Genomic DNA, 24,070 nt, shown 5'->3' on the forward strand with positions numbered 1-24,070 from the left:
TCCACTTTGGTTATCTGTGCTCCAGGCAAGCAGAGCCCATGCAAGCTCTGTTGTCCCCTCCTTGTTGGGTCACGTTTGACATCAGTGCTGCTCAAGGTGGGGTCCCTGGACCAGCAGCGTCAGCTTCCCCTGCAAACCTGATGGAAATGCAGCTTCATGGGCATCACCCCAGAGCCACTGCATCCGAATCTGACGATCAGAATCTGACGGCAGCCCAAGAACCGGTCTCTATGAGCGCCCCGGGTGACTCTTAGTCTGAAGTTTGGGAAGCGAGGATAGTATCCACCTCAGATTGAACACTGGGGCTCTAGCCCATCTCTGAGAGCAGCTCATCTAGCCCAGGGGGGCAGGCCTGGCTGCACAGGAGGACCACCGGAGGAGCCTCAGTGGGAACAGCAAGGCCAGCGATCTGCTCTGCAGGGCTGGGCGGGATCCAAGGGCTTCTATCGTGCAGCCAGGTCTGAGAACCTCAGGAGTCTGGCAGATGGATCTACATTCTGTTTCCCAGACACAACCGTATTTTCTGCCTCTCACTGTTCCCTTCCTGGAGCAACACCTCCATATTGCCAAATCTATCTGCTCCGGGAATAGACTGAGCGCACACAGCGTCTCCTCAACTGGGCTCAGCCTCTCCCTCGATTTCCTGAAGCACCTTACTTGCACTACTGCTCAGATTCTCCGTTGCCCTTATCACACTAAAACACTGAAACTCTTACACAGCGTTTGGTATAATCCGCGTTTCTGACCCCACATCTCCTGGCGGCCTAGAAAATGGTGGGTGCTTAACACGTTTAACAGGAAGGAGTGCTTTGTGCCACCAAGAGAGAATTCCTGTGTTACGGAAGCCACATGGGTATCTAAAAGGAAGCTGGTAGCCAAGCAAGAGGCTGACATTATTCTCTTTCTAAAATGAGGCCTCATTCAATGAAAGTGTCTCTCAGACTGTGTCCTCTGGAGTATTAGTGTTCTGTCACATACTAACCGCTAGCTCACAGAACAACTCTTTGGTCAAAAAATAAAACCCAAGAAGTCTTACACCACATGCTTAAGTAAGGGGTGTTCTGCATATTACTTTCCAGGTTGTTCTTCCACTCGGGACCACAGCTTCTCAAGTCTTTTATTAACAATTAATCTTTTTTCATGGAGCTGAAAGTCACACCACACAAAAGTAGTCATTTTGAAGCAAATGATTTTGTGGTGTTTAGTGCAGACAGTGTTGCGTGTGCACCACCTCCACCCAGCACCGACGCATTTCATGCCTGGAAAGGTGCCCTTAGCTGTCACCCCTCTTTCAGCGACCCCCAGCCACTAGGTGTGCTCTTCTTACTTTGAATCAGTTTGCTCATCAGGAAATTGGGGACTGTCCTTCATCACGCTGGCTGGGCAAACAAGCAGGTGTGTGCAAATGGTCCAGCACTAAACACACAGGGGCCCTGATAAAGGCCTGACTTTTCACTTCCCCTTCAGCACTGTCTCTCTGGCGTCCTCGATATCACAGTCTCTGGCACTCAAAAGGAGGAGGAAACCTGTACATTCTTTCTTTAGAAAAATGAAAACATAAAAGCCCCCTCTCTTTGAAAGGTGGAAGGAGGGTAACCTATAGCAATGAAATTCGCAAAAATCAGCATTAAATCCCTAGTTTTAGTTTACAACCCTCTTATTTGGGAATTATACAAAGGTAGCAGAGTTCCTGCTTACCCAGAGGACCCAGTTTCCTCACAGTTACCATTTTAACTTTTGTCATGTAATTAAAACGAGCCACTTTTTGTCAAAATTAAGAGATTAACACTGGCATGATCCTATTACAAAACAAGACTATCTGGATGTCAACCCTCTAGCCTTTCCCTGCCCCAGGGTCCACTCCAGGCTCCCATGCTGCCATTGGCCATCACATCTCACCAGAGGACAGATGTCCTCTGTGACACCCCGTCTTTCCTTGTTTTATGACCTTGCAGGTTTGGGAGAACACTGGTCAGTGTTTTGAAAAATGGCCCTCAATGCAGGGTTATCTAAGGTCTGTCTATGACTAGACTGGGGTGTGGTTTTTCATATTCAGGCACTTACCATTAGGGACTCATTAGATTTATCCTCTGGGTTACAATTCAATACCATGTTACTTATTTTGTTGCTCAAATTGTTTCAGGTTGGCTGCAGGGGTCTTCAGATGGGCTCCTGTACTCCGGGAGATGCCCTGTGCTTTTTTTTTCTTTCTAAGATTTATTTATTTATGCTTACAGAACTGGGGTACGGGCCAGAGGTGCAGGAGGAAAGCATTCACCAGAGACAGACTGGGGAGCAGAACAGGCAGATCTACGGAAATACAGTGTTGAGGGGAGCAGTGGGCGGGTCCGGGGAGGTCTGCCACACCATGTGGGTCAGCTCCCTGGTGGGGGATCAAACTCATGCTGCCCTGGCTTTGGAGAACTTCATAATGTGGCGTTTTCACCCATTGTGCCACCAGGGAGAGCCCACCCTGTGCTTTTTGTTTTTGTTTTTAAATTCTACTAGTTTTGATGTACAGTTTCATTTTCTTCTCTATCTAGGCACTGAAATTGCTTTAAGGCCCTTTAGATTGCAATGGTTTGTAGATTTTCAAGTGAAGATTGACTTCTCTGTTCTTAGTTGACCAGACCTTTCTGTGGTAATTAGTGGGATTCATCTCTTTCCTTTAAATTCCGTTTTACTTACTGAAAATTTACCAGGGAATTTTTAAATGTAAAAAGCTTGGGAGAAGAGCACGATGACTCTCCTGTGGCCGTCGCCCAGCTTCAACAGCTTCTTTACTCCATCACGTCCCCACGCTCTACCACTGGAAAGCCTTCAAGGAAATTCCAACGCCATGTGAGCCCAATGCAGAGTTCAGTATCTTTAAGATAAGAACTTTTTGAAAGGTGGATCCACAAAACAACTGTTACAACAAAATGAAGAATTTTTTAATCTCCTCAAACCACATTCCATGTGTCCCGATTATCTTTAATAATTAATTTGTTCAAATTAGCATCAGGCAAAATCCCCTCGTTCCATCTTATAACCCTTCCCTCACCCTCTTGGCCAAGACAGAGGCACAGAGAGGAGACAGGACTTCCCTGGCCATAAGACCAGCAGGCGGACGAGCAGGTCCACTATAAAGAGAGACAGTCCGCTCTTAAAGAGGTCAGAACCTGCTGCAATTACGAGCGCTGGTTGATCTGCGCCTCGGCACATTTATTTTCTCTTTAGGTGTTATGTGTTTAAAATACAAGAGAAATACTGAAGGTTTGAAATTTTAGTCATGCTGCATGTCACCTCAGAAGTTCATTTGGATTTTTGTCTGCAATACCCCAGCACCAATTGCAACTCCACTAATACAATGAGAGCTTAGAAAAATAAGCACCTGGGGCTGAGAGTAACGTGCTCGGCTCCGGGTAGGAGCTGACACGTGGAGCTGAGAGTTCTTGGGGAGAAACACGTCAATACTAAATCTTTTCCCTGACCTTTGATGGATGTGCGAATCTTCTCGGGTCAACATCAGCTCCCGGGCCCACACACCACGACTTCTTTAAAGGGAAGCTGGCTTTTATAAATGGACTGTTCCATCCATTTTTAGGCTTCCATTCTCAGAAATGTGCTTTCTTCCAAACAGGATTTGTGATGGACACTCTAAGAGCTCACTTACGCCTTTTCAACAACAGTCAAGGCAGAGGGCAGTGGGGCAGGAATGACTTCTCCGCTCTCCATTCTCTGTGACATTCAAGCTCTGCTGAGACATCAGATAACCAGAATGTCAGGCAGGATTTCACTCCGTTAGAGGAGGGGTTGGCAGGCTGGAGGCCAACTCTGGCCAATGGCTGTTTTATAAAGTTTTATTAGAGCACAGCTGCACGCGTGTTTACTTACCGTCTGGCTGCTTCTACCCTGCAAGGGCGGAGCTGAGCCGGCGAGATAGCCTGCACAGCTCATGCTCGTCTCTCTGGTGGCTCAGGGGACGCCGCTGCCGGGCCCTGGAGGGAAGCGGTCCTTCTCTGGCTGCAGGCCGGGTCGCTGTCGTGGGGCTGGCGGGGCCCAGGCCGGAGAGGTCAGCTAGTGGCTCAGCTAAGGCATTTGCAGCGTTCAGGTGGGTGAAAGATGGGGAGCATGGAAAAAGGCAAAACCAACCAACCCAAACGAGGCAGTATTTCTGAGCATTTTAATGAACTGAGACTCGACAACCACTGACTGCCCAAGCCGCAGCGAGGGAGCTGTCCCCTCGGCCACAGCGCGCACGCTGCCGACTGACACGGCCACCCTCGCTTGCCAAGGCTGAGTGCCCTTTCCCAGAGAAGAGGCCCAGGACCCGGTGCCCGGGCTTAGAACTTGAGCGGGATGACAGGCCAGTACTTGGGCCGCTTGCGGTCACAGTGCTTGTCGAAGCTCAGCTGCACGGCCGCCTCCATGGCCTGGATCTTGGCTGCGCTGTCCCCGTACAGACGCTTCATCTCAGCCTGGCGCCGCTCTCCTGGCCGCTCAGTTGGGGGCTCCACAGAGCGGCGCTGGCTGTGGTACAGGTCATGATCGGCGTAGACGTAGTCATTCAGGCGCGCCTCGTCCAGCAGCTGCTGCCGCCCTAGGGGGAGGAACACCCAGAGAGGGGCACGGTGAGTGCTGGGGCTTTTGCGGCAGTCCCTGGACCCCCAGCTTGTCTGTTCAGCGGTGGTAGCTGAGGTGCTCAGCACTTCCAGGGCCTGGCCTGCACACCATGCCATCCTAGTGACCACGCTCGGGCATCCTTGGAGGGAGAAGGCAGAAGGCCACAAGGAAACAGGTTATCCCCAACTGTCAAGCCCTGATGATACAGGAGGGGCAGGAAACCACTTGGGCGTCTCTCTGTTTAGCCCCACAGCCCCCCCGCCGGCCTGCCGCCGGGCCCCAGGGATGGCTGGTCCTGCTTGCAAGGTTTGAAGCACGGCCCATGCCGACAGGGAGATGAAACACCAGGTCAGGTGCTACAAGGGTCCTTCCCACCACCAATGAGTAGAGTATGTGGGGGCGAGGGGGTCACCTCAGGGTTATTGGGAAAAGAGTGAGTGCTAGTAGCAGGAATGCAAGCATGACTGAGGAATGTTCCACACAGCCAGAGTACACACCAGGCCAGGCGGGGCAAGGCTAACAGGAGTCAGCCCAAACGGGGAAGAGGGCGTTTGGGTACATGGGATCCAGACTCCGACTGTCCTCTCCCTGCTGTGTTAACACACCCTGTGCTGACATGCTTAGTCTGTGATCTGAGTTTCCAAGTCACTGCGCAGGTTAGCATAGGCTTAATTTCAAGTGATATTTAATTATGTGCTTTTTTTTAAAAAAAAGATTGATTTATTTATGCGTACAGAACTGGGGTACAGGCCAGAGGTGCAGGGGCGGTGAGAGGCTTCACCAGAGTGGGGAGCAGAACAGGCAGATAGATGAAGTACACTACTGAGGGAGCAGCAGGCAAGACAGGAGAGGTCTGCCGCGCCATGTGGGTCACCTCCCTGGCCGGGGATTGACCTTGTGCTGAGGCGGCTGCAGCTGGCTTCACAGAGCTGTGCTTCAACCTGTTGGCACCACCAGGGAGGGTCTTAGTTATATGCTTTGGATGCTACTGATTTAAGTGGATTCTCGTAAGCAAGGAGTTACACCACTGGCCGTCCCTCTTTGATGCTTACTGTGATGTGCTACAATCATCATTGTCATTCTCACGTAAGCAGTAGCCACGCCCAGAATAGCCGCAAAACTACGCTGCATAAGTCCAACATGGCAGCTTCACAGCTTCGCTGAAATGTCTGTGAGAAGCGGAGAAAGGGCTAGGAGAAGCGTCACCTCCACCAGGGCCACTAAGTGAGGCGTGGAGATGCTGCCGGAAAACAATGTTGATCATTCTTGTTAAGAAAAGGAGGGAGCTCAAAGTGTAAGGGAACGCAACGGCGAGCATATCAGATGTGAGTGGAAAAGGTGTTTCTAGGCTGTCAGCCTCTCTCAGGCACCTGAGCAAGCCCTAGAAATAACATCTGTGAGGGGGACGGAAGGAGCTTTATGAACTGGGGAGCTTCATTCCAGATGCACGGGATACTACAATTTAGTCTTCCCTGAGGTGGCAACAGGCGGGTAAGCCAAGGCTGTGAAACAAATTTGGCGCAGCAGAATGGCGACCCTGTCCGTGGGAAAGAGAGTAACTACTGGCCAGGAAATGCAGAACTAAAGCAGGACCTTGGGCAAAACTGCCACCGAATGGGCCATTGACAGACATTCTTCTCCATTTTTGGCCTCACTGCCAAGTGTGAAGCATCAGGAGAGAATGTATTCAGGGTCTGTGGGTGTGGAAACTCTAGGCCTCCGAGGAATACCCTTCAGAAGCTTTGACAAGGCCTCAGCCTGCCAGCCAACAAGATTCGCTCTGCCACCAAAAAGGGCCTCGCTCGTGTCGCCAACCTTGGGCTGTGTCTTGGGCCCGGGAACCATCCGAGGGTGGGGCTGCTGGGTGGTCGGCATCTGGAGGGCTGGGCTCCCAGGCCTCAGGCCTTCCGTGTTCAGATTTGGCTGCAGACTACTGTCAACCTCACCAGCGGAGGCAGCGACACAACAGATGTTCGACTTCCTGCCTAGATCTGAGCTCGGAGGTTGGACTACCTGTGGGGATCGGCCCTATCTCAGGAGGGGTTGCTTTCTGCTATTGGGGTGTATGAATATAACCTTTTTATTGTTGCAGTTTTCTTTTCCTCCTTCTGTAACACAGTTATAAATTCTGTTTCTTTCTGTTAACCTTCTGACAAAAACTGGCTTATAGCTATCAAAAGGGAGCAACAATTACACCCTGTGAGGGGCCTTCTTTTTGGGGTGACATGTGCGGCTGATGCGCGATGCTGTATAAAGCAGGCCCAGCCGGAAAGCTCTGTGGCCTGGGTCCTCTCCCAGTTTCCTCTCAGCACGTGCCTGGATTATCATCGCGGGGCTTAGTTCTCAGTACAGCTCATTTGTGGTAAGAATGAACTAACAGATATAGCCTCTGCCCTCACTCAGCCGCGCCTATCCTCTCCACCTGGGATTCTGCAGGAAAAGGTCAGGCCCAACCTATGTCCCCTCCCTGCTGTGAAAGATGTCTGGGGACCTGCAGAGCACGCAGTGCCTTAACACAGCTCCACAGGTGGGAAGCCCGCCCCTTGCAACTCCCCTGTTCTGGGGAGGGTCGCTGTCATGTTGACTCATTCCAGGAGGACAAAGCAGACATTGCAGGTGCTCAGGAAAGGATGGTCCCCAGAAAATGAGGACAAACGCATTAGTTTTGTTCCAGATGCTGATAAAGAAAGATGATGAGAAGCCAGGGACAGAGAAACAGAGGCCCAAGATGCTGGGCGGGGCCCCCATGGCTGAGAATTTGGGGCAGAGGACCGGGGCCACCCAGACGCTGGGCTCTGGCCTTGTTCCCTCGCATCTGAGTCTGCCCTTGAAGTCAGCTAATTAAAGAGAAGCGTGCTAAGGCTGGGGTCCAAATGTGAAAGTCAGTCAGCTTAAACAGACCCACAGACTGTGCGGGAGGCCATGCCAGCGTGAGGGAACGTCACTGTCACAGACGGAGGGGACCACGCCATCCTCAGGTCAGGGTCTGCTTGCTGTTTCCTAGTTACGCTTCCTCCCAGTGACAGGCTAGGTTCTCAGTCACTGGCAGTTTTTCTTCCTGTCAAAACAAGGTGAGGGCTCAGCCAGCCAGATGGAAACTCAGCTGACTGGAGCAGAGAGGCAGCTGCTGATGCTACAGACAGCTCCCTGCCACAGGCAGGTGAGCATTTGGACTGAGCAGCTGTGGGACTCCGAGCCACCAAGCCACCTTCTCCTGTAGGCCCCACGGCCAAGTGCAACTTGCTTTACTACACAGCAGACTCATTGAGATTTCCGCCTCAAACGATGACGTAGTGGGCTAGTGTGCCTCGCAGCTCACATTTACCTGGCGCCTCAGAACCTGACCCGATTTGCAGGTGTGATTAGGGAGGTCTGAGAGGAGATGGTGTAAGAGGAGGGAGAGCCTAAATCCAGCGAGGGCCCTGATAAGGACCACAGAGATGCAGAGTGGGGGGGGGGGCACGTGGAGACGGAGGCCCAGGACCACAGAGATGCTGTCGAGCGCCAGCCACCACCAGTGGCGAGAGCGGCAAGGACTTGAGCCTGTAAGGAGTGTGGCCTGTCGACGCCTGGATTGTGGCCAACTCACCTGCAGAACTGTGAGAACACACACCAGTGTTTTAAGCCACCCAACTATGGTGACTATTAGCGCAGCAGGAGGCAACTCATCAAGGGTTATCATGCATGTGGGGTTGGAAGCAGAAAGAACGACAGGATCACGTGTGCAAAGGAGAGACCAGTGCAGTGCTGGGCGCAGAGGCTTGCTACTCTTCCTCATCGGTCATTCACACGTGTCGCCAATGTGGGGCTGGGGTCACAGGGGCATGAGACAGCCACAAAAGTGACCTTGACTTCAGGACCCAGATCATCGGCCCGGGCTGAACATGGCGGAGGACAAAGCACTGAGACAAACAAGTGCCACCGAATGTGACTTTCCCTCATTTTTCTAAGCGAGGGCCTCCGCCTGTGCCAGCAAGAATGATGTCAGCACATCTGAAGGAAGCACAGACGTGACAGAGACCCAGGAGCCTCGTGCCTGGCTTGCTGGCCACCCATTGAGGACACAGGTGCTGGCTGGGTGAACGGAGCCCTTCCCCATGGATCCCCCATCCTCACCTGGCACCACAAAGATGACCCCCTAACCGGTGGGCCACTGCTTCAACCTCTCTCACTTTTGAACACCTGACTGGACCAAACACACCGAGGGTGGAGCATGCTCAGTTAGGCTCCTCCTTTCACCCGCCTGTGTGCAGCTAAGGGCACGCTGAGTGCTGGCCTGGGGGCTGCCAGCCCTGGCTTCTCCACAGGGAAGACTTGGGGAGAACCAGACAGCACCAAGCAGACTGAGAGAAGGCTTGCCGTGAAAGCCAGAGCTCATCAGGCCTTCTACTCGGGGTCACGACCCAGTGGGGGCACTGCCCCTCCATGGCAGAGAAACACACCTGGCCTCTGAGAAGAGCATTCTGTTGCAGCAGGTGTCTGAACGGGGAGTGGCGTTTCACCCCACCCGACCCACAGCTCCACGGGGCCTCCTCTTACCAACAAGGTGGCCACCTGCCTTGGCAAGCGCGACAGTGGACAGCACCACGGACAGCTCTCCCAGGGTCCCTTCCATTTGGCCGTTTTCCTCACACCTGGCTTCAGTGCTCTGTGTACGTGCGGCTGTTTGATCTCAACCTTCACTCCTGCAGCCCAGGGGATAAACTGGCTCACGCCCCTGCGAGCAGTGCTTGGTTCAGGGGCGGGGGCTTCTAAACCAGGACTAACACCTGCCACTCAGTTTCCCTCTAAGGATTAGGCATATAAACTTGCGTCTCAACTGGTGGTTGTTTATGATTTAAAAAAGGATACTTTTTGAACAATAAATGCTTTCCCTAGGAAATGGAAAACACAGCTGACCTTTACAGCTCCACTGTCTGCTTTCCCATAAGGACTGTTACCACTGGAGCTTCAGATAATAGAGTTATTTTACTAGGAAATAATGACATATAATCAAAAGCACACTGGCTCTCGCTGCACAAAAAGAATCCTTTATCCTACTTATTTTTTTGTTATCATTGACGCATGTTAAATTAGAGATTATCTGGAGGAGTGGTAATCGCAAACAGGGACGTGTTGTCCAGCTGAAAGGGTTATACCCCAAGAGCACATTAAATTAGACTCAGATGATGAGGTTCTGTAAGCCAGGTCTGTTCTTGCGGAGGTGAACAACACTGCAAAACAGACTCTGTCCAGTTTAGCTGCATTTTGCCTGGTTATTTAGTCATGATTTAGAAAACTATGTGTTCTCAGAATGATTCATGTTGGAAGCTGCATTTGTGCTTACTGAGTAAGAGTGAAGCAAACAGCTGTGGGTGAGTACGCACCCTGCTCAGGCCCTCATCCCCTTTAAGGCCTCTCCCAGCCGTGGCCTCCACCGAAGGTCAGTGAATGTCGCAGGTGAAGGCGGTGGGGTGAGGTGTCGCGGGCACAGGGCCACTCACACCTGCACCCCATCACGCACGGCTGCTCAAAGGGACTCGTGTTCACCCTCTACTCTCCCCAAAGGGCTGGGGGGAAGATAATGCTGCGGAACTGTCACCCCGTCTCGCTGCTGGTGCAGGGCCAGGCCTGGCAGCTTCTGATAGCCCCAAGGCCAGCAGTCAGACCGGACGCTGGCTCACCAGTGCCAGGCCATTCCCCCATCTCCCGGGGTGGGGACGCTTGCGGGGAGACTGCAGGCCAGGAGGGCACTGCAGAGCCCCGGGACGGGGGCTGGGTGTGATGCTGCAGCTACTCATTTTAAAAGCACAGAGAAGCAGGAGCTCAGTGTGCTTCGTGCTGTCACTACTAATGCAAAGTGGGCTTACATCGGGCTTACGTATCCGCCAACGTATTCTGCTGTATGGAGTTACAGCAAGCAAAGAATGTCCTGGAGATAGAAATAAAAGTTGTGCGTAGGGATCCTTTGATGAAATTGTGTTAGTGGCTGAACTTGACAGACACTCAAACTTCAATTTGTCAATGCTTTGGATAATCTAAATCGATTTAAGTTTGAAAGTGCTCCCAGCGCAGAAACCTGCGACTGTTTTTGAAGTCACAGAATCTTTATCCCAATCCTGCAAAATCTCAACGAAGCACCATACGGCAAAGTCACAGTGGGAAGCTGCTTTATGGCTGTGGACGCCGACGCCGAAGGGCGTGACCAGCCAGCACCGCAGCGGACGCGGGTGGGGCGCTCCCCGCAGCTGCTCTGTGACTGCCACCTCGTGCAGGTGCCAAGCAGGACTCCCATTTCACAGATGAGGCGACTGAGGCACAGCCTGCTCAGGGCGGGCAGCCCCACCAGAGGATAAGAACCTCCAGGGATGAGGCTGGAGCCCCAGAGTCCGAGCAGTGCCGCTGCAGCTGCCGCCAAGTGTTGCTCACAACCATGGGGGGGGGTCCTGGGGGGGGGTGTCAGGGTTTCTGACATTCTTTTTTATGGGTCTGCTGTCCAGATCGCGGCGAACAAATCCATGCCGTGTTTTCTTCAGCGCTGGCAAGGCCTGCTGGGTGGGCCTGAGGCCCCACTCACACTGCATCTGGAGTGAGGGAAGCTCTCCCAGGGAGGCCGTGTGACTCTGCCAGGGCTGCTTTATAAGGCACCACAGTTCAGTGGCTGACAACAACGGAAGCTTATTGTCTCAGTTCTGGGGGCCAGAAGTCAGAGATCAGGATGTTGGCAGGGCCGAGCCCTTCTTGAAGGAGTTAGGGAAGGTATGTTCCAGGCCTCCCTGCCAGCGCCCAGCAGCCTGACCCAGATCTTCGCGCGGCGCCCTCCTTGCATGCGCACTGGGGCAGGGCCCCCCTCGACCTTGCTCTACTTTGAGTCTTTGGCTCTATCTGCAAACAGCATCGTGTCCTCAGGGGGGCGGGCGTGGGGGCGGGGCCGAGGACTCCCACCTCATCATGTAGGGGACACCATGCAACCCATAACAGTGATGACAGCAGTGCAGTCTAGAGCCTTGAAGAAAATGAGGGAGACTGAGGAATCACACCCAACAAAATACGAGGTTCATCAGGTTCTTAAACCACGCAAAGCCCCACTGACATCAGATGTCTCACCTGAGACTCAAGTTCATAATCAATATTGAAATGCTTCATTCATTCAAGTAGCATGAAGCGCCAGGCACCACTTAGCAGAGGGTTTTCATGACTGTTTTTTCGCCTGCGGGGAATTCTACCTGAGCGGGCAAGGGGAGGAAGAAAGCTCTGCTTCACCCCCACGGCTCACCCAGTTTTCTTCTACTGGGAGCCCGCTGCTCGTTACTTTATTTTTATTTATTCTATCTTTGTAGAGAAAGGCTGTGTCAGGCTTATTGTAAACGAGCAGCTAATTCAAATGGCCTTTGCGATGAGTGTGCTTGTTCTCATCCTCAGTTACAACTTCTATCACAAAGCACCCAGCGCCATGACGGCAGGAGAACCTGTTCTACCTTCTGCTAAGGACCAGAAGTAAACAAGCCCCACCCCCATCATTTTTCCTTCTCAGAAGCTGTAATAAGCAGCGTGCCCACCGCAGTGCCCACCCTCCGTGCGCCCTCTGCCTGACTCGTTCCAGACTCGGATTCTCAGCGTCAAGGTTGCTTTGGATAGAATCTGACAAAACGTAAAATTTCTTTCTGGAGATCAAGGGAAAAAAATGTAGGCTACGTGTGACAGCAAACATTGTGTTAATGATATTGGGATGATTTTCTAGCATGCACCCGAAACTTAACAGCTAATTAAAGGAAGGGAAGTTAAAAAAAACAAAACCAAATGGGAAGTGCAGTGAAGAATCACAGGCAGAGGTACAAAGGGCGCGGAGCATTGCTTGAAGCCCTGCACATTCCAGGCACCCACGGGGGGCTCAGGAGATACTAGCTCACCACTAGGGAAATACGGATCATTCAAGATGGAAATGCGACTTGCCCATTCCCAGGCTCCCAGGGTTCCGTTTATGGGAACATTCTTGGTAAAATACGATACAACTAGGCCTCAAAAAATACCGACAGTGGAAAGGTTATTGTATATTTGTTAGAGATACTTAAAATGCGAACAGCCTGGTAAGTTGTAAGGGCAGGGAGAGCCCCGAGAGCAGCTAAGTCTTGGCAGCAAGTAGGCAAGAGACTGAGAGAAAAAGGGCCGATTCCCGCTTTCCCGTCCATGGACGACAGAAGGCCACTGCCAACCACGCTTCCCCACACCAGGGACGGGCAGCCTGAAAGCGAGGTCGGGCTGGCAGGCCGGACTCAGTGCTGCGCCCGCGCGCCTGCGTGGGCGCGCACAGCCCTGCTCGGAAAGGCGCTGTGTTCAGGGCGAGCAGCTGTGCAGACGGGCTCGGCTGCTCCTGTGCGGAGTGTGGAGCTGGCGGCAGCACTGAGGGGTCTAGCGTCTCAGCCACCAAAGGTGAGCGTGCGCGGGGGGCTGCAGGAACCAGAGTCAGGCCGGAGCCCAGCTGCACATCACTAGTTGCCTGCCCAAGCGCGTCAGCGAACCTGAAGGCGCATCTTCTCTCTCTGAGACATGGGCTGTGGGGTGAACGGGGAGCGCAGGAAGGCCTGCGCGTGCGCACACTCCCCACCTGGTAGGGGGCAGCGTTCACTAGGTGGTAGAGGTACGCTCAGATCAGCTTTGTTCTAGCACAGAGCCCAAACTTTGGAACGCAAACACCTGTGGACACGAATATCATCGCAGTTAAACCCAAGCTTTTCTAGGCTTACGATCGGACTGGGAATCTCATCGGGACCCAGTCGAGGCCCTGTGAAGTAACTCTCCTCTAGCTCAGGGCAGACAGAAATGCCCGGGCAGGGCCAGGGGTCTCACGCCCACGCCAGGTACTCACGCCGCTCTTCCCGGTGCCTCTCGGTCTCTGCAAAGTACTCGCGGAGCTCGTCGGTGATCTCCATGTTGCTCACGTCGCACTCCACCCCTTCTGACTCAGACTCTGCCTCCTCCTCTGCACACAGAGCTTGGTCTTCTCTGGAAAGTGCGTGGCTGTCGCAGGCATCTGCGGTGGCCAGCTGGTGGGTGCAGAAGGGCCCAGGAGAGCCGCCCTGGCCGGCCTGCGCGCCGCGGGGGTGGGCTTCAGAAAGGTAGTATTGCAGGGAACTGAAGTAAGCCCCCACGGCCTTCCGGTAGGCGTTCTGGTGGCAGCGCATCCACGCCATGGCCTGATGGTAATGCTGCCAGTACCTGGCGTACACCGGGTGGGAAGACCAAAGCTCCGGGGTGTCTGACGAGGCCGCCTGCAAAATGGAGGGGGCGTGCAGGCTAGCCACCGCAGAGTTCACCTGCAAGAGAAATCCTCCAAGGTTGAAGCAACCGTCTGCCATGTCATCGCCACACAGACTAAGTCTGGATGCCACTTTAAGAGGCTAATGGGCCCGAGAGGCTTGAACACAGGTCCATGGTTGCCAAATTCAGACTTGGGAGGGCAGAGTCGCCGTGCATGAGGGACAGACACGGCGATTAGCTTAAGGTGACAGTCTGTCCTGAGGCGGGACACAGGCGATGCGGGAAGAGATAAGGACTCTACATCTATCACCTTGGCCTTCTCCACTCTCTGATTAAACCAGTTCCAAGTGAGAACCGGCCCGCCACGCCACACGGGCCAGGGCTGTTTCTTCCCTCCCGCCTGGGGCCCCCAGGCCTGTATTAGGAGATTCCCTACAGCACCCACTGAATGGCGCTTTGACTTTTAGTTTCAGATGTATTTCTCTGGTCTTCTCCACCATGGAATGAGAACACCAAGGCCAAGATTTACCTTTTTCTCTCACAAGCTCAAAAGAAAAAGCTTACCTTTGCCGCCATCTCTGACTGCGAAGGATGAAATGGGCTCAGGAGCTAGGAGAAAACAACCACAGGGCAACATCTGATCAGTGTGGGTGACATTCGTGCTGTTTCGTGGTTGCAAGGCAGTTCCTGGAGGCTGCCTCTTGTGAGGACTATCGCCAGGTACTGCACGGTACGGGTGCAGGAAGCCTGCGCCTGGTGGTGACCTCGTGGCCTGAAAAGGAGGGACCCCCTTAGCTATGGTAAAGTGGCGCAAAAGACAGTGTTTCAAGTCCGTTTCCTATTGCATGTCTAGTCCATGAAAATAACCCTAAGTTTGTAATCAGTGCACCCATAAACACATATACAGAACACGGCTGAAACATGTACAGCTATGGCTTCCTGATTCTTATCTCATGCCAGTGCCAATCTAAGTGAACCCTGGCTTTTCCCAAGGCTTGAATGGGATGGACTGCATCTTGCCACCTCACCGGGAACCTTGCCGTAGGATGGGGACTAGGAGCACCTCAGCAAGACTTCTCTGAGCCCCGGCTGTGTCCAGGGCTTGAAGTCCCTCAAGGGCCTTGTTTGGGTTTGGATTGCTCAAGCGGCTCAGCCAGCGTGACCCCACGCCTGCAGGTCGGCTCAGCCAGTGCAACCCCATGCCTGCAGGACTCCGCAGGTCTCCACAGGAGACTTCCCTCCAGCCCAAGAGCCTCACCTGCTCCACTCACTCCCCCACCTGCCTACCTGGGATTTACGGACAGGGCAGGAAATGCCTAACTGGCAAGCTTCAGCTGCAGCTGTACCTTTTATGACATATTGAAAAAACCTAACTTCCCCCCACAGTTCAGGGTGTTCAGAGCTACTAAAATACCAGTTAACACCAGGATGTACTTTGAAAAAAAGTTGAATAAAATATTTTGAAATGCATGAGAATTTAGGTATCTGTGAGATGAAACCAATAATACAACGTGATACTAAGCCAACAGCTACTTAGGTTTTGCAACTTTGGAAATCAGATACTGAAGGAGTACTTTTTCCTTCTTCCCTTAATTATAGGGTAGACTTTTTAAAGGTCCCTAAGTCTTAAGAAATAAACTTGACTTATTTTGTAATCTCTATCAGATGTTTTGCTATCGTTAATGTTGAAAATCGAGATGTTCAACTGCCTACTTCTTTAAAGATTGAGCCTAAAGAGAACCATTCACATTCTTTTAAAATAGAGGAAGCTCTCAAATAGGGCATTTTCAAGCGGGCTGACACGACCTTCTGCACATTTATCTGACACAGCCCACACTTCCTGTTGAGTGTCCTACATTCATTACATACACATGCAGTAATGCAAACTGGAAAAAAACTAACACATGCAGTACAAATATGAAGGTAAACTCTGCTCACATTATTTAAAAACTATAATGGAAAGGTTTAAGACATGAGCAATTATCTGAAAACCTGGTTGCTTGTGGCTACTGCTGAAAGAGGAGAGTCAAGACAATCAGCTAAGCACCCAGACAAGCTACCGCAAAGCTGAAATCAGTGCAGACTTGAATGCCACCCAAAGGCGCAGGCTCTTAGTGGGCGGCTCCCCCCGGCCAGGTCTCCCATTTCTGTCACCGAAATCTGAAGAGCTTCCTGCGAGCCGGCAGCACATGATGACGCTGAAGTGCACACCACGTGGGTCTAAATCAAATTTGCTTTACAGATTAACAAGAACCATGGGAATTAAACTAGAAAAGCCTAGGAGACATCTGTGTGTCTTCTGGAAATTGAGAGTTTTGAACCCAGACTTCTATGCTTTATAAATATCATACGAACAGAAGCAACATAAATAACAATTTCCCCAGCTGGGAAGTCTTGACAGTCTCGGATCTGCAATACACACAACTGTGAAGGAACACTGCCATGGAGCTTGAGAAATTCTGTTTTTACATGTAATTGGGAAATCTAGCCTGGCTTTAAAGGAGCTAATATTTTGAAAATCCACAAGATGGCTTCCGAGAGGTTCCCCTTTGCACAAGTTTCGGCATACGCGATAAGGCTGTCAGCTGTTCAATACAATCCACCATGCTCTTCCCATTCAAATGTCAATAGCTTTGATTAAAAAGGGGGAGGAGAGGCTCATTTGAGGAAAGGTTATTTATGTCATTAACTCAACAGATAATTTGGAAAAATGTAATAGAGGCATCTCCACAAGAAGGGGAGGTTCCATGTTCCCTACCCGACAAAATGAGGGCACAGAGGAAAGGCCATGTGGGGATGCTGATAGTGGCAGCCATTATCTTGATTTGTATTTTTGCATGTCTCTTTCTGTCCCACCCCAGCCAGTCCCTTTCACCCCCTTCTTGTGGTTTCCTGTCAGGTGCCTTAAACTTGTAGCAACCTTTCAGGCCTCTGCAGCCCTGCTCTGGGCCAACCCTGCTTGGCTGGGCATTTACCCACAAGGGGATGAGTAACTTGGGGTGTTTTATTGGAAACTATTACCTTTCTTCTTTCTCGATGCGCACTAATAATTTTATTAAGGTTCTTTTTTTGCCACGAATTCCTTAGTTGTTGTGTGCAAGGATGGCTGGACCCCTGTAGACCATCCAAGCCTGGGGGTTCTGGTGCCCCATGGTCTGCCCACTAACAGAAGGACTGCCATGTTCTGTGGCTGCCGTGACCCTGTGGCATGCTCTGAGCACTTTTGCAAGAGAGAAGCTGTGATGACAGAAGAAAGTCAATGCCAGCACTGGGTCAGAAGCCCTTCGGCTTCGGTCTGGTGTGCCAGCGACCTGTACAGCCCATCAAGTAACCAGCTCAAGTGCCAGACCCTCCTGAGATCCAGGCCATCAAGGCAAGAGAAGCTCATGTTAGTGACAGCACATAGGCAACGCGGTCGTGGACTTTATTCTGGTCTGGCTGTGCTTTCTGCACTGCTTTAGCCACCCGCCCTCATCAAATGCGCTGCCATCGTCTACCAGGTCTGGAGCTCCGAGGCTGTATATCGAAAATACTCGCTTCACTGGTGGTTTTATTTTTCCTCCTGCAATTCTAAAACCTATTCATCATCTCCTCTCACTGTTTAGCATTTTTAAGAATCCCAGTATTTTTCAGTATCCCGATACTCAAAAATAGTTCCTTAGGATGATGACAAAGGAGCCCATGAATTTCCCAAAACTCAAACAGGGTAAGATATATAAAAGTGTCAGAAGGAGCAGCAGCTGGCACGGGGCTCTATAATTATTATTAGCTTGCCACTTCTACTATTACTCTTGGTATTTAATGTTAGCAATATTTTCAGCAAAGGGCAAGAGAGGAAATATGATAGGCTGGAGGGTCAGAGAGCCCTGCCACAGTGTCAGCTTCTTTTAGTTAAGAAAATCCCAACCTTTAAAAAATGCAAACACATCCTTGGCTCCCGGGCTGCAGAAAAGCCAAGCCACAGCCACCACTGCCCAAAGCCACTTTACACTGACTGACACAGCAGGCCTCGGCGAACACTCCGTCGGCCCCTGCAGACTGTGACTGTAAGTGGAAACATGCTGGCCAGTGTGGGCTGGGACTGACTGCCCCTCCTCAAGGTAACGGAGGGATGTGGAGAGGTGATTCAAGGGCCTGCTTCTACTGGGAAGCTCACAGCACTGGTATGAACTGCCCTCAGGATGCTGAGGGCCTCACATGGTCCTCACCTTGACCTGGGGCTCAGTGGAGCAACGTGGTGAGTCCCACCCATGTCATAAATCATCAGGCTCAGAATAAGGCCAGAGGAAGCAAGAAGACTGGTTATTACCAACGGCAATCCTGGTGAACATTTCCTAATGTTTCGGAACGAAGACTCAGCTCCAAGCCTAAGTAAGCAAATCAGACCATTTCTTCAAAATCTGTGTAGACCGTTGGGCACCGAACTGCACACAAACAAGTGAGCTCCTACAGAACAGGGTGGACAGACAGCCCTGGGGGCTCTCGGAGGGCCTGGGCTCTGAGTGAGGCCCACAGGCCGCCCTGGGCCAGGCCACCATCTCCACAAACAGTGGGTGCGCCATGGCCCCAAGAAGGGTGCCAGCCCTGCCCTGAGAACCGTACCACTCAGCAGCAGGGGAGGGGCCTCTTCTAACAATGGGTCCTGTCAGCTTCTCTCAGTCGGTGCCTCTTTCTACACGCAGAGCTTGAAGACCTAGGAAAAAGGTCAGGGCTTTTGAAAAGCCAACATTGAAGTAATTCTAGACCTGACGGCGACATTTTCAGACACCACCACCAACTCAATGAAAAGCCAGCTCAGAGTCACAGCCGACTTAGATGCCCTTTCAATAGGCCTTCACTTTCTCTTTCGTGTCCACCTCCCCGGAAGGACTCCTACTCCTTTATGGCCACTCTTTGTGGCCCGAACAGCCACTTTCTCCCAGTGGGCTGGTGGAGCCGAAAGAAAAGAGATTGGCAATGTCAGGGCAGGCCGGGACCACAGCGCTACCAAGAAAGCGGCCTCTCTGGCGAGCACAATAGCATAATAGTTGCTACCCAGCTGAGCTGGGGCGACAGACACCGGGCCCATTGTATGTCCTCGACCACCAGAGAAGGAAGGAGAAAAACAGCGCTGATGTCATTCCCTAAACTCTGCCCAGGCCCACAGGCAAAGGGCCTTGCCGCGAGCCTGCAGCACCACGCTCCTACGAAAAGGCGCGCCCTCCTCAGGGAACCTGTTCATCTCAGAAGACACATTTTTAAGTGCATAGCGACACTGGAAGAACAACGGGCAAGAGTTTTGTCATTTCCAATGAATAAAATGTGCCCATTTTCATGCAGCTACTGAGAAACTAGTGACGTCGTGTATGCTTTCTACTGCCCACTCCTAGTCTCCTAGGTATGGGCTCTATAAGTGTTATAGCAACCAGAAAAATAAAGGAAAAACAACTCCCTCAAAATCATGGAGGCAGTGTAGCTGGATTTCCCCAGCCTCCTTTCCCAGTAGGATTCTGAAAATGAAACACGGAAACCCTGTTAGTGGGCAGGCCATGGGGTACCAGAACCCCCAGATCGGTTGATTTCTGCACGGAAATGCAAGAAACACTGACTAAGTTCCGGGCGGGAGCCCAGAAAGCAGGACCGTGCTCATCAGGCTTCCTCTGACCTGGCTCTCTGAGCCAACCAGCTAATCTGGGACGTGAAAGAGGCCTTCGGTAGGAACAGCTAGAGAAGGCAGCAAGCGAAATGCTGGCTGGCGAGAAGCTAGAAGGCATTAATGGAGGCGTGGCCCTGCGCCCTATCACAGAACAAGCCCCGAGTAATGCAAGCGTAGGACTTCCACCACGAAGATGAATGATGACAGGCCTGGGCGAGTGTGGCTCCCTGCTCCCATCCCAGCTGCGTACCGAGGCTGGCTAAGTCACCCGTCCTCGCCGCTCTGCCTGTGGGCCGGCCTGGTCCCTTCGGGACTAGACACCAAAGAGGGCTCAAGTCCGGCTGACCCTCTGCTGCCCTCAGCTGTCCCAGTACCGCCTTTTGTGCAGACTCAGGTTTCCCACTAGCCCATGCTGCTGCGTCAGAAAGCCCACGCCCTCACCGGTGACAGCCACCCTTAAAACTCAGGTCCCACAAGGGAGGCAAAACAGTTTTATTCCCATTTTCATTCCCTGAAGCCCAATTTCCAATTTACTCATTTCTGGATGTTGCAATACTGCGCAATATCACGGGAAGGCTTAGTAGGGGGCAGGCAAAACTAAAGGATGCAGTTAATAATTCCCTTTATTTTATTTTATTTAATTAATGTATTTATTTATTCATACAGAAGTGGGGTGTAGGCCAGAGATGCGGAGGGTGAGAGAATTCACCAGGGACAGAGCGGGGAGCAGAACAGGCAGATCGACGAAGTCCACTGCTGAGGGGAGCAGTGGGAGGGTCAGGAGAGGTCTGCTGCGCCATGTGGATCTCCTCCGGGGCTGGCGGGAATCGAACTCATGCGGAAGTGGCTTAAGCTTCTTAGTGCTGTGCTTTAACCCGCTGCGCCACCAGGGAGGGCCCACTATTCCCTTTTAAACACAAATGACATTCTACCCACAAAGTGGCATTGTTTAATTTGTCAGCAAGGGTGATGGATTTATGAATGGGTTTATTTGCAAATGCACCAACTCTCCATGTGACTAATGTCAGCATCAGAAGGGGAATATGAGATACTCCAGAGCAAAGTTACCCTCAGATTCGTGAATCCAACAGGGAATGGCCTAGCTGAAAACTGAGGTAACTGAGAAGGACACAATAATACAGTTGAAGAGAAGAAACAGAATATGTTCACTTCACTGCAAATGCATCCTTCATACAGCAAACCTAGTGTGATTATAAGGGTTGGGCAGGCATGGAAAGCAAATTAAGAGATTATCAGGGCCCTCCCTAGTGGCACAACGCGTTAGGACGCAGCACTGCAAGCTGGCTGCAGTCACTTCAGTACTAGTTCGATCCCCAGCCCAGGAGCTGACTCACAGGGCACAGCAGACCTGTCCTGTCTCCCCGCTGCTCCCCTCAGCAGTGTACTTCATCAATCGGCCTGTTCTGCTCCCCACTCTGTCTCTGGTGAATCCTCTCACTGCCCCTGAGCCTCTGGCCAGCACCCCAATCTGTATGCTTAAATAAATTAAAAAAAAAATCTTTAAAAGGAGTATGTCAGCAAAAAACACGACCAGTTTAAAGTGATTAAGATCACTAGTAGATTTCAGTTCCATAAACACATAAATGGTAATTCCATGTTAGTCTCCTTCCTGAATTTAAACAGCACTCACTAGGCCTCAGTTACTTGTAGGCGTGGGTTTCCCAGTCTATCTTCTTTCAATTTCCTGTTTTCCCTCCTGCCTAACAACCGTGGCTAGTTATCTCCTGCGTTGGGATACTATCGAGAGGATCCATCCTACTCTTGCCCTCCTGAAAACCCGGGTAGCATTAATATCTGACTATATAGCTCCAGATCTTTCCAGGAATTGGATGTTTAATATATCTATAAGTTTTCGGATATTTCCAATTCCTCTGACCTTTAATCAATTAAGAATCGTGTTCTTTTTCTCACCCATTCACTTTTGTCTTCTGGCTGGACTTTCTACCAGAGAAAAGGAATTCTAAAGGTTCTGCACCTAATTTGTGATCTCCCCTAACCTCTAAGTGTTCAAATGTTCTTCATCCTTCTCATCTAGCCCTCTTTTAGCTGTTGGGTCCTCAAGACCAAAGAATCCTTCACCGTCTATAAAACCAAAAAAATTCTCTCTGGAGCTTTAGTTTGTAAATGAACACAACGTTGAGCCCCTTAATGTGAACCTGCCTTCAGTTATGTCTCTCCAGAGTCACTAACACAAGTTTCTGTTCCACTGCCATCCCAGTGGGGCAATGTCACTCTAACAACCTACTGTATTCTCAAAGGTAGTCTCCTCCTACTTCCCATCCACGGGAACTCGGAGAGGAAGTATCAGTCATTACTGTTAAGCTTTATTCTAGACTTTGAAGTAAGGTTGCTTGACCTAAGGTGCAAACAGCTGACTGGAACCTAGCCTGGGGAACTCTAGAAGTCATTCCTGAAAAAAAAAAAAGTTCCGACTCATCTGATCTGGACCTTCAGGATTTCAGAGTGAATGGCATTTTGTGGGCCACTAATTCAATGCCACTTCATCACTGAGAGAGCAAAGTGGGTAGGGACATTATCCATGTCCACAGGTAAGGTGTATCAAAGGCCATAGGTGTCAAATGCTCTCCAGGTAACTTCTAGCCAGACCTCTGCCCTCCCAGAGGCCAGAGTGCCAGGGTAAAGAGGAGAATCGACAAGAATCCCAACTTTTGAGTAGACGGGTCAGTCTCCTAGACATTCCTTCGCGATGAGGTGCCCGCTGCCATCTTCAGTTTAGACACTGGGCTGGGAAGGGCAAAGTCCCAATTCACCCACCAGATGGAGCTCGGCACAGGGTTAGGAGCACCTCAGAATCACAGGGGAGCATTAATAAAAACACTGAAGGCCGGGGCCCCACTTCTAGAGACTCGAATTTAACTGGCCTGGGGTGGGGGCCCGGGCATCAGAGTTCTTAAAAGGCACCCGGTGAAAGGCTCTAGGACCAATCCCCCCGACAATTCACCAGAAATGAGTGAGTTCTCTGCAGCGCCGCGAGGCCCCTAACTTCTTCCCGTGGACTACACGTGCAGCCAAGCCTCAGCCCTCCTGGCCGCACAAGCGGCTATGCTCCGGGGCTCCAGGCGCCTCCCTCACTCCCCCCCAGGAGCCCAGCTGTCCCCCGAATCACCTCGTGGGCGCGCGGCTGTCAGATTCGGGCGGTGGGCGAGCCGGGGCCTATTTCCCGCGGGGAGACACAGGGGGCGTCCGGGGGGCGCTGCTGTTGCCAGGACGACCAGAAGGGTGCTTCCGGGGCGGGCCACGGGGCGGGCCGGCGCACCGGAAGTCCTCGCGCGCCGCTGTGACGCCACGCCACGCAGGGCGAGGTGAGGCGCGAGTCAGGCTCCGCCTCCCAGGGCGGGGCGAGGGAAATGACGGGGCGGGCTGCGGCCAGTGCGCCGGCGCGTGGGCGGGGCCGGAGCGCCTGGCTCGTTTCTGCTGGGCGCGTCGGGTGAGCGGGTCCTGCCCGTCTCTTTCCGCCCTTCCTCGGACTCCCATCTGCCTGCCCCACTGGCACGGGTCATCAGCAGCAATATCTGCCCTGTTAGCACCGCACTGCCCGGAAAGGGGGGCTCACTTCTGTCGTAGAATTTTTACTTCAAAGAAAACTAGACGTACACCTGATGCTTGTGGCAGAATTAGTTTAAACACGGAAAATCGGAAAGAAACGCCCCATGAGGAAAGGGCTGTCAATGAAGCTGTCAGTGGCATGTCGTGTTATTCCTGTCACTCAGAAGAATCAGATCGCGTAGACTATGACTTTGACTGTGCTGGACGCCTGCCGTGTGCCGAACATGCTGTAGGCGCGGTCCCGGGCGGCCCCTAGCCACCTAGCCACACCCGGCTGCCGGCACCTTGAAATGGGCGAGTTTGAATTGAGATGTACTGTCGGTGTCAGTTACACGGTGGGTTTTGAAGAACTCGTATGAGAAAAAGAATGCAAAGTATCTCATTTTCAATCAAGGTGACAGGCTGGAAAGGACTATTTAGGTTCAATAAAACAAATCTAAAATTAATTTCACCTTTATCTTTTTATTCTACCAAAGCAGCTACCAGAATTTAAAAATCCTGTGTGGCATGTGTTATATATACATTTATATATGTCCATTGGACAGCGGCATCCTGTTTTCATAGGCTAGATGATGGTGAACAAGATAGTTTTTGGCTTCATAAAATGAATACTGTTGAGGACAGCATCCACGATCGACAGATAAGTAATATAAGTATACACTGTTGTCAGCTATGTGGAGAAAATATAGGCGGGTAAGGGCCAGAGACGGTGTATATATTTCAGATAAGAGTCTTCCTCCACTGTTCTTGAAATGAATTTGGGAAGAGACAAGACTTCTGTGCACAGGAGGAGGGGTGGGGCGGAAGGGAGAGTGTAGCGCCTGCTGGGAAAAGCTGGGCATGGATGCAGGCCGAGCAATATGCTGGGGTTTGGCGGAGTCTCTGCCTCAGGGAAGAAATTGCGCTGGTGGAGGAAGGAAAGAGAAGAGAGTAAGTTGCCTGGGAGAAAGCTTAGGGGCCCCAGAACAAAGCAGGCCTGGAGTGGGGATGTTTCAGGGAGACCAG

General features: G+C 51.7%; 1 protein-coding gene across 1 annotated transcript; it reads right to left on the reverse strand.

Moving 5' to 3' along the window:
* Positions 1–4,162: 4,162 nt before the first annotated feature.
* GEMIN8 (gem (nuclear organelle) associated protein 8) lies at positions 4,163–22,746 on the reverse strand. Its single transcript, XM_012730282.1, has 4 exons — positions 22,626–22,746; positions 14,407–14,451; positions 13,451–13,898; positions 4,163–4,582 (listed from the first exon to the last, which is right to left on the reverse strand). The coding sequence occupies exons 2-4, from the start codon at positions 14,416–14,418 to the stop codon at positions 4,326–4,328; spliced, it is 717 nt and encodes a 238-aa protein (XP_012585736.1). The 5' UTR covers positions 14,419–14,451; positions 22,626–22,746; the 3' UTR covers positions 4,163–4,325.
* Between the last annotated feature and the right edge of the window lie 1,324 nt (positions 22,747–24,070).

This window comes from Condylura cristata, unplaced genomic scaffold (genome assembly GCF_000260355.1).
Source record: "Condylura cristata isolate star-nosed mole 26May11 unplaced genomic scaffold, ConCri1.0 scaffold00027, whole genome shotgun sequence".
Taxonomy (NCBI): domain Eukaryota; kingdom Metazoa; phylum Chordata; class Mammalia; order Eulipotyphla; family Talpidae; genus Condylura; species Condylura cristata.